Below are 17,316 nucleotides of genomic sequence, written 5' to 3' on the forward strand. Positions count from 1 at the left end.
GCCTGAGGCCGAGAGTGAGTCCCCGAGGCTGAGGGGGAGGGGCAGGCCTCAGCAGGACCATTTCCCCCTTCCCGGGAAAACCCTGGTTTGGGGCCCGGGCTGCGCTTCCCCACTTCCTCTTTCGACGCCCTGGCATTCCCACCCTCGTGACCAGCCCACGCGACTCTTCCTCTGGGTTGGCCATCAAAGAGGAAGGGCTTGTCTGTGGTCAGGGCTATCTCGGGTACGGGCCAAGAAAAGGCGGGCAGTCCCGAGCGGCCTTGGGACTGCTGGGGACCTCGGAGGGAGCTGAGCCTAAGCTCCTCGACCCCGGCCCGAAGAGTTTGCCCTGGAGCAACGCTTAGAGATCCCAGCCCGGGACTGGCACCGAGAGGGGAGGGACAGGTAAGTTCTGTGTGAAATGCCCCCAGCAGGCCTTGAGTACTGGGAAGTTCCAGGGAAGGAGCTCCTCGGCCCACACCTGGGACGTGCGATTTCGGAAGCTCCCAGAAGCGACCCACCTTGAGAGGGAATGGCCACGTTGGCAAGTGGGGTCCTAGAACGAAGCGGCCCCTTAGGGTTAAGGACAACGAATGCCCTTCTCTGAGCTACCCTCACTTGCCAAGAGTGCAGGGCTCAAAAAAAGTAAACCGCGACCAGGTGGGCTCTGTAGGGTGGTACAGTACCAGGCAGTGAGGAGAGAAGGCTGTCTGGGAAAAACGGGCCTGCCTCGGCCCCGTGCTGGCCAGGGGGCCCTGGGTGCGTTGCTGAAGCCCTCAATGCACCAAGCAACTCTCGAGCCTAAGTTGAGGTGAGACAGTGCCCGGCCACAGCATCCACCTCTCATGGCGCATTTCCTTATGCCAGTAAAAGCATGGAGCCAGTCCCTATGGTGTGGTGGAAAGCTCCTCTACTAGATTCTAGTAGATTCTAGTACTGCCTGAGGACATTAATATGTGTGAAAACATTTATGAGTGATGTGGCTTATTTTCCTTATTTTGTAGCTTTGTGTTTCAATTGAATTTTTATTTTAGCTATTCATTCAACAAACATTTATTTTTAAAAAGTGCCTTCTGTGTGACAGACATGAAACGGCCCCACCTTTATGGGGCTCTTTTTTTGATTGGGGCAGATATTGTGCACACATAAATAAACAGGGGATACAGATAAATTAAAGAGGAAGTAATTGGTGGGGAGGGAGAGGTCCTAGCAGCTGATAGTGGTTAGGTGATGTAGGAGGTGGCTCTTGAGTTGAATATTCAGAGCCTTCAGGGACCCTATGAAGTGAAGGTGACAAGGGAGAAATGTATTCCAAAAGCTCGGAGGTGAGAGATGGGAATGTATGTGGAGGCACAAGTGAGAGGTAATAACAAGTAATAAGTCTGGACAAGCTGGTTTGGACCAGTGTGTGAAGGACTTTAAAAGGAAGGGGACCTTGTGCAGAAGAACTGGCTTTTGAGTTAAGCCTTAAAGGAAGAGCTATTTTAAGAGAGCGGCAGTGGAGCCAAGGGACTGCATTGCAGGAATGGGGAAGTGGCCTGTGCAAAAGCTCAGAGGTGGGAGATTATTGATTAGAAAAAGATAAATGGGCTAATGCTTATAATCTTAAACCAGTTTTCATTTCTCTGTAAAATATTACTTCCCTAAAGGCACTTGTCTGTAGTTGTGTTCTCCAACATCGATCCCTTCTCTCATTCTCACACAAGGATGCTCCACTCCAGCCCTTCCCATCCCTCCTCTGGGGCTGCACAGGTAGCATTAACCCTTCGAGGGTTCTAACCTGACCTAAACCTTGACACCTTAATGTTTCCACACCTCTGTTTCTAAATGACTTGACTAGGCACCCTGAGCACAATGAGTAAATGAATGAGTAAAGGCCCTCCTTCCCCTTTTTTGTTTTGGGAGGGAGTAAAGTGAATCACACAGGATGGGATGGCATCATTGCAGTGTGTTCTTCATCAGCAATCTCACTCCCTAACCTTTCCCATCAATGATACTTCCCTTTCAAACTTGTTTATTTTGAGGGTGCCATCATTCTTCCACTCTCCCAGCTTCCTTGCCTCTCGGTCGGCTATGTCCTCACTCTCATGGCTCTCATATCTAACCAGTTGCCGGCTCTTGCTTTTTCTACCTCTTCTATGTCTCTTGCCTATGTCCTCTTCTCTCAACTCTTATGACCACCACCTTAGTTCTGTCCTTCATCTGTCCTTTCTGTAGCGTCTTCTTTGGCCTCCCTCCTCAGGCCTTCCCAGCCCACCTTCCAATCCAGCATCCCCATAGCTACAAAAATTTTCTCTTTTAAAGCACAGGTCTGAACATGTCACTCCCCTACTCACTAAATTCCAGTGTCTCTCCATTAACTCTGGAATCAGATATTATTTCATCAACATCTGCCTCCTTCATTCCTACTTAAGAGATGCTGAATAAAGCTTGAGAAAATGTCCAAGCATGCTGACTTTCCAACCGAAGCTGGGCCCTTACTGAAGCAGGGCAGTTCTTTTATTAGTTCCTAATTGATTCCCTATCTCACTCCTGCAGAAGCTATTTTAAATCTGCTCTTCATTCTTGAAGCCCCTCATGCCCCCCCCTTCTCTGCTGAGGACCTTGACTCTTATTATACTGAAAAAAAAGTTGAGCCCCTTCCTCTCTCATTCTCTATCATCTCATCCTTTCCTCCTTTCCCCCAGCTTTTTGACAAAGAGGTAGTAGTTCTCTTGGTCAAGGCCACCTTCTCTTCATACCTCTTAATCTCTTGTCCTTCCATATTGTCCCTTCAGTCATCCCCGCCCACCTCTAATTGTCAAACTCTTCCTATCATCTGAGTTGCTTCCCTGCTGCCTTCAAACGTGACTCTCTTGTCTTTTAAAAGCTCCTTCGCTAGATACTCACCAATCCCCTATATTTTTTCTCCTGTTATGAGCTGTTTCTATTAAACATTGTTCACCTGCCTCTACCTCCTCTCCTCTCTACTCCCCAGCCCTTCTGTAGTCTGACTTTTAACCTTATCACTTGACTGAAGCCACAGTCTCCAAAATCACCATCTATCTCTGATTGATCCAATCTGATGATCTTTTTTCAGTCTGCTCATATTGATCTATTTGCAAAACCTTATGTTGCTGACCTTCTTCTCCTGAATGCTTTCTCATCTCTGTGGTTTTTTGATACTGTTCTCTCCTGGTTTGTCTCCTATCTGGCTTACTTCTTGTTCTCATTTCTTTTGTTGACTCATCATCCACAATCCTGGCCCCTGATGTGGCTGTGTCTTTTCTTCCACTTCTGTACTGTCTCGTTGATCCCTCTGAACCCCATGGCTTTAACTCTCCGTGTCTATGTGGATGACTTCCAGATTTCCATATTTTGCCCCAGTCTCTCACTATACCTTAATTCCATATCACCAGTTGCTTAGTAGGTATTTTCAAACAGATCTCCCACAACCATAATGGACTCAGTATATCTAAAACTGAACCCATCATGTTTCCCCTCAAACCATTCCCTCCTTCCTTATTTCTGTCAGAAGCATCACCATTTATCTCCTCACCCAGGTCCACATCCTCTAGTTCCTCCCTCTCCCTCATTCTTCCAGTCTGATCAGTTGCCAGATCTTGCTGTTGCTACCTTTTCTGTTCCCCTAGTTACCTTATCTCCTCTCACTGAGATGACTGCAGTAGCCTCCTGGTTGGTCTCCCTGCCTCCAGCTTCTCCTCACTCCAGTCCATTCTCTACACAGATGCATATTGATCTTCCTGAAATACAAAGCTAATCATATAACTGTCCTACTGATCCAATTCTAGTAGGTCTTTCCGAATTATGAAAACCAAACCAGACTCCCTCTGTTTAACTTGTAAATCCCTACCCAACCTGGTCTATCTTTCTGGTGTTTCTTTATGATTCCTCTTTCACTCAGCCATTCTGCACCCAGCTGGCATTCTCTTTCTTCAGCTCCCTTCTCCTTGTGGGCCCTGTGCCCCCCACCCCCGGGATATGGTCTCTCCTCACCTTCCCTTTGCAGACCTTCTCTTTAAGATGGAGCTCAAGCACCACCTTCTGCACAACGTCTTTCCTGCTCTCACAGAACTGCTCATGCCACCTTGAGTTTCACTTCTTTTTATTTCTTATTTGTTCAGTCAGGCTATTCGCTTTACATTTGTCTCAGGTGTATTTTTATATATCCTTATTTTCTGCCCCTGTTAGAATGGAAGCTTCTTGAGAGGAAGGACTCTTAGTACTTACGTTTACCTGGCACAGCTTTTGGCACACATAGGAGGCACTTAATAAATGATTAGCTTTTTAGTAAATTATTAAATGTTTGATCTTATCCTTTTTTGTTGGCTGTTTTGGTGGAAATTTTATAATGCACATAGATTGATAGATAGATGAGCACTTTGTGCTGGGCACTGTGCTAGGCAAGCAAGCCAATCCCTGCTTCCATTCTGATGGGGGAAGACATCATGTCAAGGGGAATTGAAAAGAAATAGGATATACTATGGAAATGAGGAGCAAGTGGGGTGAAGGCCTGGGCAAGGGAAGGGGACAAGTTCACCTCTTGTTGGGGGGATAACAGGAGGGCAGATTCCAAGGTTATGGGGGGATGGAGATGAGGATGATGTCTGAAGTAGGGGCAGATTGATGAGAAGATAGTCCAGAAATAGACAGAGGGGAGTGTGTGTGTGTGTGTGTGTATGTGTGATTTCTAGATAAGAAAATAGGTGTTTACTGGGGGGTATGTGCTCAGTTTTTCTTTTCTTACTGATAGGAGCACCCAATGAAAAAAAAATCTGCAGACCAGTGGTCTATTTCCTCCAACTATTTTCACAGTATTCTTTATCTGAACTCTTCATTTTTAGGATTATACTGCACTCTGCTGGTTAGCAGGTTGTTCTGACAAAATGCTAGCAGAAGCTTTCTTACCTGGGATCCTGTACCAAGAGCACATTAAGTCATACCAAGCACACACATGTAAGCAGAACCCCAAAAAAGAAAAGGAACCTTGGACAGACCAGCTTTTGGAGAGTGAAGATATTAAGCTTCCCTCCACTGAAACAAAGGGGCTGGACAGTGGGCCGCCTGCAAGCTGCCCAGAGCACAATAAGGATATGTGCCAGCAGAGATCGGCAGATGGGGTGGCAATGCAGGGCCAACAGAGTGCAGCCCTCCAGGGCAATGCGTCCACAGCGTTGCAGATCCCCCAAAGAGCCCCACCAGAAGAAAGCGAGCTGGATCTGTATCGCTCATGGTCCTGCGCTAGCATCTGCCAGAATTATCCTGATCTCCATATTGGGGGAAATCGTGTGGGGCATGCTTATGATTCTGGTTGTTTCATGGACCATGCCCATGATGAGACTTTCACAGGACCCTTGCTTCTCTCAGAGGACATCCTACTGGGCCGTTCTCCCATCCCCAGCAGGCAGCCTCCCGTGGCGTACAAATTCCTGCCTGGAGATGAGGTTCGAGAACGAAGCATCCTCTTGCACAAACAGCCCCTCTCTGACTCATTGCTTAACAGTTACGTGGAAAAGAAGGTGGATGAGCTCTACAAGCAGGTTTTTGAAGAGAACTTGACCCGATGCCGCTCTGTGACCAGTCTTGTGGCTTCCAATCTACTAATGAACAACTTGAATCACATTAGCCTTCAGATCTCACAAGAACAAAACATTGAGGTGTCCCGAGCTCGAGAGGCCCTCTTGCAGTCTATGGCCTTGCGCAGCCTGTACTATGCTTCCAAAGGAAACAGCTCAGAGCTCAGCACTCCCAACCTGCAGATCTCTAGTCAGACAAAATGGGAAAAGTTGCCGAAGTTGTAGGCAATACCCTTTGGGCTGCTGCTGCTGTGTCAGAAGACTGCCCTAGTAGCCTTTTCAATTTGGGGGTGGGAGGAAGAGGCATCTTTGCACGTGGGGAAACAATTCTGCAGAGCTCAGAGTTGACAAGTGCATTTCTCACTTCAACCATCGTCCAGTGGGAAGATGCTGAATTCATCTTTTTTGGACTCATTTTCAAATTGTGGCGCTACCATTGCTTACTGCCATGGTGACAGGAATACCAGATCGCAGAATTATTAAGCTGGAAAAGACCTTTGAAGTATATAGTCCAATGCACAAGCAAAATAATAATCCTTACTATACCACACCCAACAAAGGAACATTCAGCATCTATGTGAAATCCTCCAGAAAGGCAGGAACTCCTTACTCCTGAGGCAGCCCATTGAACTTATGGAAGCCTTTCATTCCATCAGACTTGAATTTGCTTTGCAGTTTGTGTCCAATACTTCTAGTTTGGCTTTCTCGGGCCAAACTGAATAAGTCCAATCTCTTTTCCTAATGACAGTCCTTTGAATACTTGAAGATAGCAATCACATTTCCCCTCCCCCCCCTCTTGTTCAACAAACTAAATGTTTCTGTTTCCTTTAACTGATTTTTGTATGGCAGAAACTCAAGGCCTCTTGTGTGTATGTTGTATGTTTCTCTTTTCAGGTATAGATTGGATTAAATGGTCACTGAAATGCCTTCCAACTCAGAGATCCTGAGAGTCTGTCATTCTGTAAAGTTGCTTTTCCTCTTTGGCCCTCAGTTTTCCCAATCTATCCTGTCAAAGTTTGGATTTGATAGTCTTGAAGGTCCCTTCAAGCTCTTAGTCTCTGGTCCTGGGTATGGAGAGCAAGTGCTCTCATTAGCCTCATTTGAGGTCAATTTGAGGTTAAACCATCATGAGGAGACTGAGGCCTATGAGAGTTTAGGTGACTTCTGGGGTAACTTTTCAAGGATCTAACAGAGCTGAGACTCAATGCCAAGTTTTCTGACTACAAGATGGCTGGATGGTTTTATCCACTACAAGATGTTCTGAACCTCCTCCAAATGGCAAGTTCCTGTATTTTGTGACAGGTACATTGGAGATGCTCAATTGCTTTTTGCTTCAAAGGGATGCCTGCTTCATTTATTCCCTGACTTCCCCCTTGCCTCTGCCTTCCTTTTGGCAGCATTGTTTGCTACTGTGGTCAGGGGAGCTTAGACAGTTCAAATAGCCAGAGGCTGAACCAGGGTCAGCACACCCCCTTAGCAATCCTGCTCTGAAGGATGCCCAGGGATGAGATTACATTTGCTCTTGAGAGTGGGCCACAGGAGCAGTACTTCACAGAACAGGTCTTTTACCAGTAGGACCTTGTCCATTGGGACTCTGTTCCTCTCTGATTTAGGACAGAGTCTTAGAGAGCCACTGTGGTTGAAACATTAACATATGATTGCCCCAAAGGCTATTGGAACTTGGTGAAGCTGGATCTCCCATGGTAGGAGCCCATATATAACCCACAGTGGTTCTTTGCCAGCTTATCCCTCAGCTCCTTCCAGCCAGATAGAACTTGGCCTCACTTAGACTTCACCAGCATAACCCTGGAAAGCCCAGGGTCACCTTTGTCCCCTTAGTGGGGCATTGGAAGAGGACTTGGGTGGCTCAGTTTCTCTGATCCTAAGACCTAAAGTTGGAACTGGCCTTCCAGAATATCTCTTTCACACCCCTTCTCTTGTGGATGAAGACGGTGAGGGCCAAAGTAGGGAGTTGATTTGTCCAAAGTCACACAGCTAATCCTTAATAGATTGGAGATTTGAACCTAGGCCCTCTGACTCCAAAGCCAGTGCTTCTGTTGGGCTCCAGTGACATGGAGAGAGGGAGAGGGAGCTGAAGGGAACAGTGTACTTGGTGTTGAAACTTGATCATTCTGCACTATTGATTGGAAATAGCCATTGGCAGTAGTTTTTCATGGCCTTGATACATAGACGGTTAAAGCCATGGGGGACCTGAGTGATCTGCTGATATAATTGCCTCCTTTTATAAAAGAGGAAACTGCACCCAGAGAGGGCAGGTTGTTTGCAAAATATTCCCCGAAGAGGCAGATACCTCCCCCATCTTGCTGGGCCCCATACTTGTTTGTGCCAGGCCTTCTGTTCTTGGCACACAATTCTTTCTTTCTTTTTTTCTTTCTTTTTTTTTTTTTTTTTTTTTTTTTTTTTTTTTGCTGAGGCAATCGGGGTCAAGGGACCTGCCCAGGGTTACAGAGTTAGGAAGTGTTAAATCTGAGATCAGATTTGAACTCAGGTCCTCCTGACTTCAGGGCCAGTGCTCTATCCACTGCTCCACCTAGCTGCCCCCTTTCTTTCTTCCTTTTTTTTTTTACACATATAATCATTTTAAACATAATTCCACATTAATCATGTGTTAAAGGAAGACCCAGGACCAAAGGGAAAAATCCCAAGAAAGAAAAAAGAAACAAAAGAAAAGTGAAAATGGCATTATTGGATCTGCATTCAGACTCCATAGCTCTTCCTCTGGACGTGGATACGATTTTCCATCATGAGCCTTTTGGAATTGTCTTAGATCATTACTTGTTCAGTCATTCCCCACTTGATGGACATCCCTTCAATTTTCCATTTTCTTTTTTGGCACACATGGACAGGCTAGTGAAGAGAAAAAGACTTTCCTCAATGGACCGTGAAACCATTGCCATTTACTTGGTGTCTCTGCCTCAGTCTACTTTTCTGTAAAATAGGATAATAGCAATTACCCTAAAGAAGGGCCATGAAGACTAAAAAGATGAGATGTTTTAAAAGCACTTTGATTTTCTGTGATAAGAGTTCTGATTGTAGAGTGTCTTGATAAGGGAAAATTGGCCTTGTCATCCAACTGTTGGCAGACTTGGACTCTGGACACTCCTAGAAGAGGCCCAGGGTCAAGGTTTTGGAAAAACTGACTGAATGAATTGAAGATACTGACAAGCAGATATTTGTTTTTTCTGTTTCTTTTAAAGTTTGTTTTTAATGGCAAGGTCATCACAATGGTAAAATTAGTTAATACTTCAAATATATCAACTTTGTTGATGTAAATAAAGATTAATTGGCCAGTATCACTGTTGTGGACAATTTTTTTCAGACACTTAATGTTTAGGCTAACTTTTTTTTTTTTTACTATCATAGCTTTTTATTTACAAGTTATATGCATGGGTAATTTTACAGCATTGACAATTGCCAAACCTTTTGTTCAAATTTTTCCCCTCCTTCCCCCCATCCCCTCCCCACGATGGCAGGTTGACCAATACATGTTAAATATGTTGAAGTATAAATTAAATACAATATAAGTATACATGTCCTAATAGTTATTTTGCTGTACAAAAAGAATCAGACTTTAGTATACTATTAGCCTGTGAAGGAAATCAAAAATGGAGGCGGACAAAAATATAGGGATTGGGAATTCTATATAATGGTTCACAGTTATCTCCCAGAATTCTTTCACTGGGTGTAGCTGGTTCAATTCATTACTGCTCTATTGAAACTGATTTGGTTCATCTCCTTGCTGAGGATGGCCAGGTCCGTCAGAATTGATCATCATATAGTATTGTTGTTGAAGTATCTCATGATCTTCTGGTCCTGCTCATTTCACTCAGCATCAGTTCATGTAAGGCTCTCCAGGCCTTTCTGAAATCATCCTGCTGGTCATTTCTTACAGAACAATAATATTCCATAATAGTCATATACCACAGTTTATTCAGCCATTCTCCAATTGAGAGGCATCCATTCATTTTCCAGTTTCTAGGCACTACAAACAGGGCTGCCACAAACATTTTGGCACATACAGATCCCTTTCCCTTCTTTAAGATCTCTTTGGGATATAAGCCCAGTAGAAACACTGCTGGATCAAAAGGTATGCACAGTGTGATAACTTTTTGAGCATAGTTCCAAATTGCTCTCTTGTAGGCTAACTTTTAACAAGTTAAACAAGTGATGGTTATAGCTGTTTTTAACCTATTCCCTAATTAAAAATATACTTTAGGTTACCCTCAAGTGCTGACCCCATCTAATTAATTGTTCCTTTGTTCTCTCTTAATAATCATAGAAATAAGCCATTCACTCAAATAAACATTTCTCAAGCACTTCTTCTGTTCCAGATACTGTGCTAAGTCCTGGGCATAGAAAAACAAACAAAAAAACCCTGAAAAGCTGATGCCTGTCCTCAGAAAGCCAAGTCTGAGGGAGTAGGAGGAGGGACAGCATGTAACATCTTAATTGTATAAAATTAATCCCAAGTAACTTAAGTGTAAGGTGAGAATGGGTAGAACTGAGCAAGCCAAGCCTAGTGTAGGTCACCCTTGAGTTGAACCCTGAAAGGTTAAGATTTCCCTAATCTTTTCTATCTATAATTGCATTTAGTCTTAGAACCAGCCTTGTGAGGGATGAGGTTTGGAGAAGAGAATTAGCTTACCTCAGGTCACACAGGCCTCCGAGACCAGCACTCTGTGCCAGACATTCAGTCCTGCTGAAAACAGAATAGGCAGTGGACGGCCGAAAGGGAAGATGATGAGCCTGGTGTCTTTTGCAGTCATGATGTGTCACTTCTGAGGACTTCTGGACTTGAATTACATGGCTACATCTCTGGGTTTTGGATTAGGGACAACATGTTTTGTCATAGATGATTCTGTTTTCTTTCCTAGGTTGCTATCTTGCCCAGTCTATGTGGTTCCCTTTCTATCATTTAACCCATAATCAGTAAGGAATCCATATGCTTTTTTTTGTTTTGCGAGGCAAGTGGAGTTAAGTGATCTGCCCAAGTTTGCACAGCCGGTATGTGTCGAGTATCTGAGATTGGATTTGTACTCAGGTCTTCATGACTCCAAGTCTGGTGCTGTATCTACTGTGCCATCTAACTGCCCCTGCTCCTTGTGCTTTTGCAGAGGTTGCCAAGTACATATGTGAACTAGTCCAGACTAGGACTAATCCATTTCAAGATAAGGGAACTAAAAGACCCAGGGACATGAAGTGATTTGCCCAGTGTCACATATAAGATCCCAGAATTAGAGCTGGAAAGGAATTCCAGGAGGTTGTAACCTCTTTATTTTATTTTATTTTTTGCTGAGGCAATTGGGGTCAAGTGACCTGCCCAGGTCACACAGCTAGGACGTGTTAAATGTCCGAGACCAGATTTGAACTCAGGTGCTCCTGACTTTAGGGCTGGTGCTCTATCCACTGCGCCACCTAGCTGCCCCAACCTCTTCATTTTACAGGCAAGGAAAGTAAGGCCTAGGTAGGTTAAGTCAGGGCTTCTTAAACTTTTCCCACTCGTGTCCTCTTTTTGCCCAAGAAATTTTTACGTGATTCCAGGTATATAGATATATGAAATAGATATCCAATCAAATTTTGATAATAAATCATAATTTTATGACCCTCATATTCAGTTATGAGAGCTGATAAGGGATCATAACCCACACTTAAGAAACTGAAGGTTAGGGGCAGCTAGGTAGTGCACCAGCCCTGAAGTCAAAAGGACCTGAGTTCAAATCTGGTCTCGGACATTTGATACTTCCTAGCTGTGTGTCCCTAGGCAGGTCACTTGACCCCAATTGCCTCAGCAAAAAGACAAAACAATAAAAAAAACAAAACTGGGAGTTAAGTGACTTGACCAAGCTTGTATGAGCTTATAGAAGTGTCAGAGCAGGATTTGAACCTGAGATCTCTGAGTCCAGAGCCTGTACGATTTTTACTGTACCTTTAAGCCTCCATCTTACTTCTTTGGTGTCCTCTACTCACCCTCATATTGCATTGAACACACAGAAGAACCTTAACAACCAAAGATCTAGAGCTAGAAGGGACCTTAGAGACCACCTGGGCTTCATTTGATAGATGAAGCAACTGAAACAGTTGCCCAAGGATGTGCAGTAAATTGGGTCACAAATATTAGAGATGAGATTTAAACCTGAGTCAGACTGAGAATCCTATCCTAACTCCCCATAGGGCAGCTCTACCCTTAGATCTGCATTGGCCCAATGACAATCTGGTGGACAGGCCCAAGGCTCAGGTGTTGGGACGTGGTTGGCCTGGGAAAGTGCAAGCTTGGCTTATGGTGGATCCAGACTTTTGTATTGGGCTTATGGACAAGCTGCCCCCCAGGGGTCCTTGATATCAAGACTTTCCTGAAGTTATTTGGAGAGGAGTAGAGCTCTTTGACTTTCCCCTCCTGATCTGGGTCGGAGTCACATTGGTTGGTGGCCATGAAAATTCCAGAGCAGTGATCTTTTGGGATATTTGCCTTGTGATGGGACTTCAGGGCAAAATGATGCCCTTATATGCATCGTTTTCTAGAAAGAGTCCCTATTTTTTCCTCTTTAGAAGATAACTATTGACAAATTCAGGGTTACTTGGAAGGAAAGGGTAATATAAGTAGGAAATAGAATAACCAAAAGGTAAATGGCTCAAAGCTGGAATTCAATTTCAAAGCAATCCACATAACTCAAATCCATATATTTCTTAAATGAAAATCAAAAGTAAGATCATGTAGCAGTGCACAGTCACTAACATGTCAAATTAGCCAATTCATTGGGTGTGTTCTCAGGAGCCAAGTCAAACTGGGCAGCTGGCTACCCACTCCTCCCCACTCATTCACCTCACTTCTTTTTTTTTTTTTAAATTTTTATTTAATAATTACTTTATATTGACAGAATCCATGCCAGGGTAATTTTTTTTACAACATCATCCCTTGCACTCGTTTCTGTTCCGATTTTTCCCCTCCCTCCCTCCCCTAGATGGCAAGCAGTCCTATATATGTTAGATATGTTGCAGTATATCCTAGATACAATATATGTTAGCAGAACCGAACAGTTCTCTTGTTGCACAGGGAGAATTGGATTCAGAAGGTAGAAATAACCCGGGAAGAAAAACAAAAATGCAGATAGTTCACATTCGTTTCCCAGTGTTCTTTCTTTGGGTGTAGCTGCTTCTGTCCGTCATTTATCCATTGAAACTCAGTTAGGTCTCTTTGTCATAGAAATCCACTTCCATCAAAATATGTCCTCATACAATATTGTTGTCGAAGTGTATAATGATCTCCTGGTTCTGCTCATTTCACTTAGCATCAGTTCATGTAAGTCTCGCCAGTCCTCTCTGTATTCATCCTGCTGGTCATTTCTTACAGAACAATAATATTTCATAACATTCATATACCACAATTTACCCAGCCATTCTCCAATGGATGGTCATCCATTCATTTTCTAGTTTCTAGCCACTACAAACAGGGCTGCTACAAACATTTTGGCACCTACAGGTCCCTTTCCCTTCTTTAGTATTTCTTTGGGATATAAGCCCAATAGAAACACTGCTTCACCTCACTTCTTAACACTTTCTCATAGAGAAAGAGGTGATAGATACTGTAATGCCAGAGAAACTGAGTCAATACGGAGATTAGTTTTTTATCTTTTTAATGTGGAGAGTTTTTTGAGGCTAGCTGGCCAAATGGAACTCATGTTTAAAAATCATTTGACACTGAGGGACTGAAAGCAGGAAACTTTTATAGCTAACTAGGGTTTGCAAACAGAATAACCTGAGAATACAATTTTTTAGGAGAAACAAAGGCAGATAAGGGAGGGTGAGGACACTGTGTAAGCGGACAAGCCATACTTCCAGGAAAGGATCATAACTTAGTCTTGATAGGATAAGGGTCTAGACAAGAAGGTCGAGGACAGGAGGCAGCAAGGTGAGGGACAGTAACTCAAAAGGAGGAGGGATTATCCCAGCAAGGATTGAGATAAGGCATCTGGAGTTTTATGAAACTCAGTGGTATTTCAAGGCTTCTTTTCTGACTCAATTCTCCCAGTCCTAATGGAAAGATAAAAGGGGGCTTAGCATAGTGTGTGATACATAGTAGGTGCTTAGTAAATGTTTCCTTTCTTCCTTCTTAAAATTACTTTGCAATTCTTTCTATTTACATTGTATTTGCTTCCTTGGGTAATGTATCCTATCTCACAGAAGATCCACTTTGCCTTTGTATTCCTAGCACCATAGAGCTATTATTGTTATGGATAATAATCAAGCATTTAATTATTAAATAGGGGTTGAATTGTACCAAGACTCTCATGAATTAGTGGCTCTATCATGCCATTACAGTGGCCATTTCCTTTGGTATTACAGAGCCTGTCTACCTCTCCCTCCTTCATAGAAGACCCATTTCTCTGATGTGCACATTCAAGGTCGTCCTCTGGGCCTTTTCATGATAATCCTGGGAATAAAGCAGGATACATGAAGAAGGTGGGAGTCCCGTAGGGACATCTGCTCTCCAATGGTCTAACAGATGAGATCATTAGAGGTGACTTGGGCCACTGCTTAGCATAGTACATTCTGAGATCTTTGAGAACTTTTCCAAATGTCATTATTAAATACCTCCAAAGAGTTTGTTATGATATGGTTGCATAGACATCTGCAGATACAATGAGATTGCTTTGGTTGGGATATTGAAAAATGTATACAACAAATCATTTCTCATTTGAGTATCACAAATGCTCTTATACCCATTTTGAAGAAGAAACCGAGTCTAAGATGAAATGACTTATCCATTAAGTGTCGGAGGGGAGATTTGAATTCAGGTCTTCCAAAGCCCAGAGCCGTTTTCCCTGTGCCATGTAACATAATGGACAGAGGACAGGTTGTGGAGGTGGGCAGGCCTGGCTCTGACTTATTGTCATTTAACCTCAGTAAACTAGACCAGGGCCTCTTTTTTTACCCTCAAACCCTCTCCACATTGGAAATTTTACTCACCCCGCCCACCCCCCTGGGTATATAAAACAGGTATATGAATCAAACACATTCCCCCATGACCCATGACATCATGTGACTTAATCCAGGGTTCCCAAAAAATTTGACAGCAGTAAAAGGTATCAAATACTCTACCAAGATTTAATTCTCTATGTAAAAATAAGAAATAAGCATATCCATCTCAATATGCAAATTTGCTTTCATCTTTAATAAATGGTCAAATTATATGTATGCTCAAGAACTGTTTTAAAATAAATTTCTTAATGATTCATTGTCAATTATTGTTTGATTTATATACCTAGCCTCTGTATTCAGGATACAATTTCTCAAGTGAAAAGGGGTCAAGAGTGGGAAAAGTTTGAGAAACCCTGATCTAGGCAACTTTCTAAGACTGTAAGTTATCTAGAAGGTGCTACCCTGTCATAAGCGAGGAACTTTGCACATCCAGGAGTTCCCTTTGCCAGCAAAACCTCAGGTTTTGTATCCTATTGAAGAATGTGTGTAGAAACCTGGTCTTGATGGATGTGACGCAATGAAGCTAGGAGAATGTACACCTTAGCTTTGTTCCTACTGAATCATTGCTGTGGTGACTTTTGAAATGTTATCCTGTTTCTTTTTTTAAGGCAGATAAGTATGAAGCTCTATAGAATGTTGATACAGTTCTGCTTTTTACTTCCTTAAATGATTGGGGGAAATATGTGTGACTAATAAATGGAAATGAATACTCAGGCTAGTCTGGGAATCAGAATCATAACTAAGGTGGGATGATGGAGTATTGCCCAACGTGCTGAAATTTAGAGAGTATTGACAGCTCTTGAACTCCTTCAGCAGGTAGAAACAAACAAGCTTGAAACCCTGATTAGCATACAAAAGTAGTTTAAATAGGAAACTATTAACTGTACTATTGTTCCCCACTCTAACCCCTACCCTCCCAAACCATTATGTCTTGAGGTACAGGGTCTCTTCCCTCCCCCTCCTCTTAAAAATTAGATTTTGCTACTTATCCTGCACTATACTTCTTGACTGCTACAGGCTCCGGAATGATTGGTTCTGGCCCTGCTGGGAATGCTAAAAGGTCAGAGGGTATAATTTTTTTCAGGAGACTTCTGGAATTGACTAGTTCTCTTATGAGCTGCCTTTCAGTACATGAAGAATTTTCATGTGACAGAAGACATCTTTGAAGGCATCCATGATTGGAGCTGATATTCCCAAACCTTGAGAAGGATAGGAGTTGTAGAGGATAAGAAGGCATGACTGAGTGGCCATCTGTACCAGGTGGAAAGAACATCTATGTGGTTGTTTTCTCGGGTCCACAAACCCATCTAAGTCTCATGGGGAAGGGAGTAGATTTATTATGGGAAGGGGAGACTTAGGAAGCCATAGGGCAGGTTTCCGCTAAATGTAAGGAAGAACGTTCTAAGTCTCTAAAAGTCAGTCCGGGAAACTTAGGGCCCAGGTAACTGCGAAAGGAGCAGAGTCTGGCATCTCCCAAATTACCATACACAAAGACCTGGCCCAGGAAACACTCATAGGCTGGGACTAAGCATGAATCCTTACTAATCAGCTGCTCTCTCCTCCCTCCAGGTTGAGATGAGCTCATGAGTTTTGGGAAGGTACTCTGCTAGATTCTCCCTTGGAGTAGGGCAACTCCTGAGAATCAGATGGAAGGGAGATCATATGATTGATAGTGAAGCCTCCAGAGTGGAATTAGATCAGGATGATGAGACTGAGGTGGAGAGGGAGCCTGGCAAAGGGGAAGTCTCCTAGTCAGCTGTTTCTCAATCAGTGTGGCAAGATTCTTGAATGTGTTGCAGAGATGTCTTTGTCATGTTGTAATATCTTGGGCAACCTTGTATGAATAATTTTGTACTTGGGTAAAAGATGAAGAGCTGTGGTAGTTATGGAAGAAGGAGGGTGGTTGTTAGCTTGGGTAGTGTGTGTATGTGTATAATGGAAGGGGCATGACTTGAAGTAGTAAAGAGGGAATGACCTTCCCATCTCTTGATATAGCACAGAAAGTTAAAGGATGTTCTGCCTCTTTGTTTTGCCATACACTTCACTGCCATCTCCTTTGTTAGCCGTGCCAGCTACCAAGTTTTCGAGAAACTTGCCTCCCTCCCAGTTCACTCAAACCCAGCTCTTGAACTCTGAACCATGACCAAACCATCCTGCTATTATTCTTGGATCCTATGTGTCAATCTGCTCCCATGGTCCCACTGGCCATTCTTGTGATTTTCTGACCAAACTGCCTTTTCCTGGTTACCACTCCCCTTTGTCTGTTGTGTTCCCACTAAGCACCTCGAAGACAAGGACTGTCTGCTACTAGTACTTGTGTCTTCAGCATTTAGTACGGTGTTTAACACACAGTAAGTGTTAGTCATTTGTTCATTCCTTCATCCCTCTAATACTTGCATGGGGAGATGGGGGATAGATTGTGCTGAAGTCATTGAAGACAAACTGAGTTTGTATTCCATTTCTGACACTGGGTTAGTGAGCAAGTCCCATCCTCACTCTGAGCCTCATCTGTGGTGTATGTAATACTTACCTCAAAGGGTAAGGTTTGTAAAGCACTTGATGCTAGACCCATAGGCCTCCACTTCAACCTTTGTAACCTACCCAACCCTTTCAATGCATTTTGTTCCATTAGATTTCAAAGGAATTAGTCGTGGGTGTGTGTGACTTCACTTTAAGTGCCGAGGCCAAACGTTGGCTCCTAGAGCCAAGAAGGCCATCGAGCCGGTCTAGTCAGCTTCGTGACAGTTAAGATGTGGCCAGACTA

The 17,316-nt window shown here is 43.5% G+C and overlaps 1 protein-coding gene across 1 annotated transcript; it reads left to right on the top strand.

The window, feature by feature from the left end:
- Nucleotides 1–170: 170 nt before the first annotated feature.
- LOC127543068 (TLR adapter interacting with SLC15A4 on the lysosome-like) lies at nt 171–8,869 on the top strand. The gene is made up of 2 exons (XM_051969064.1): nt 171–384; nt 4,824–8,869. Exon 2 carries the CDS (start codon nt 4,866–4,868, stop codon nt 5,778–5,780), a length of 915 nt encoding a protein of 304 aa, XP_051825024.1. The 5' UTR covers nt 171–384; nt 4,824–4,865; the 3' UTR covers nt 5,781–8,869.
- The last annotated feature ends 8,447 nt before the right edge of the window (nt 8,870–17,316 follow it).

This window comes from Antechinus flavipes, chromosome X, assembly GCF_016432865.1.
Source record: "Antechinus flavipes isolate AdamAnt ecotype Samford, QLD, Australia chromosome X, AdamAnt_v2, whole genome shotgun sequence".
NCBI classification, from domain to species: Eukaryota; Metazoa; Chordata; class Mammalia; order Dasyuromorphia; family Dasyuridae; genus Antechinus; species Antechinus flavipes.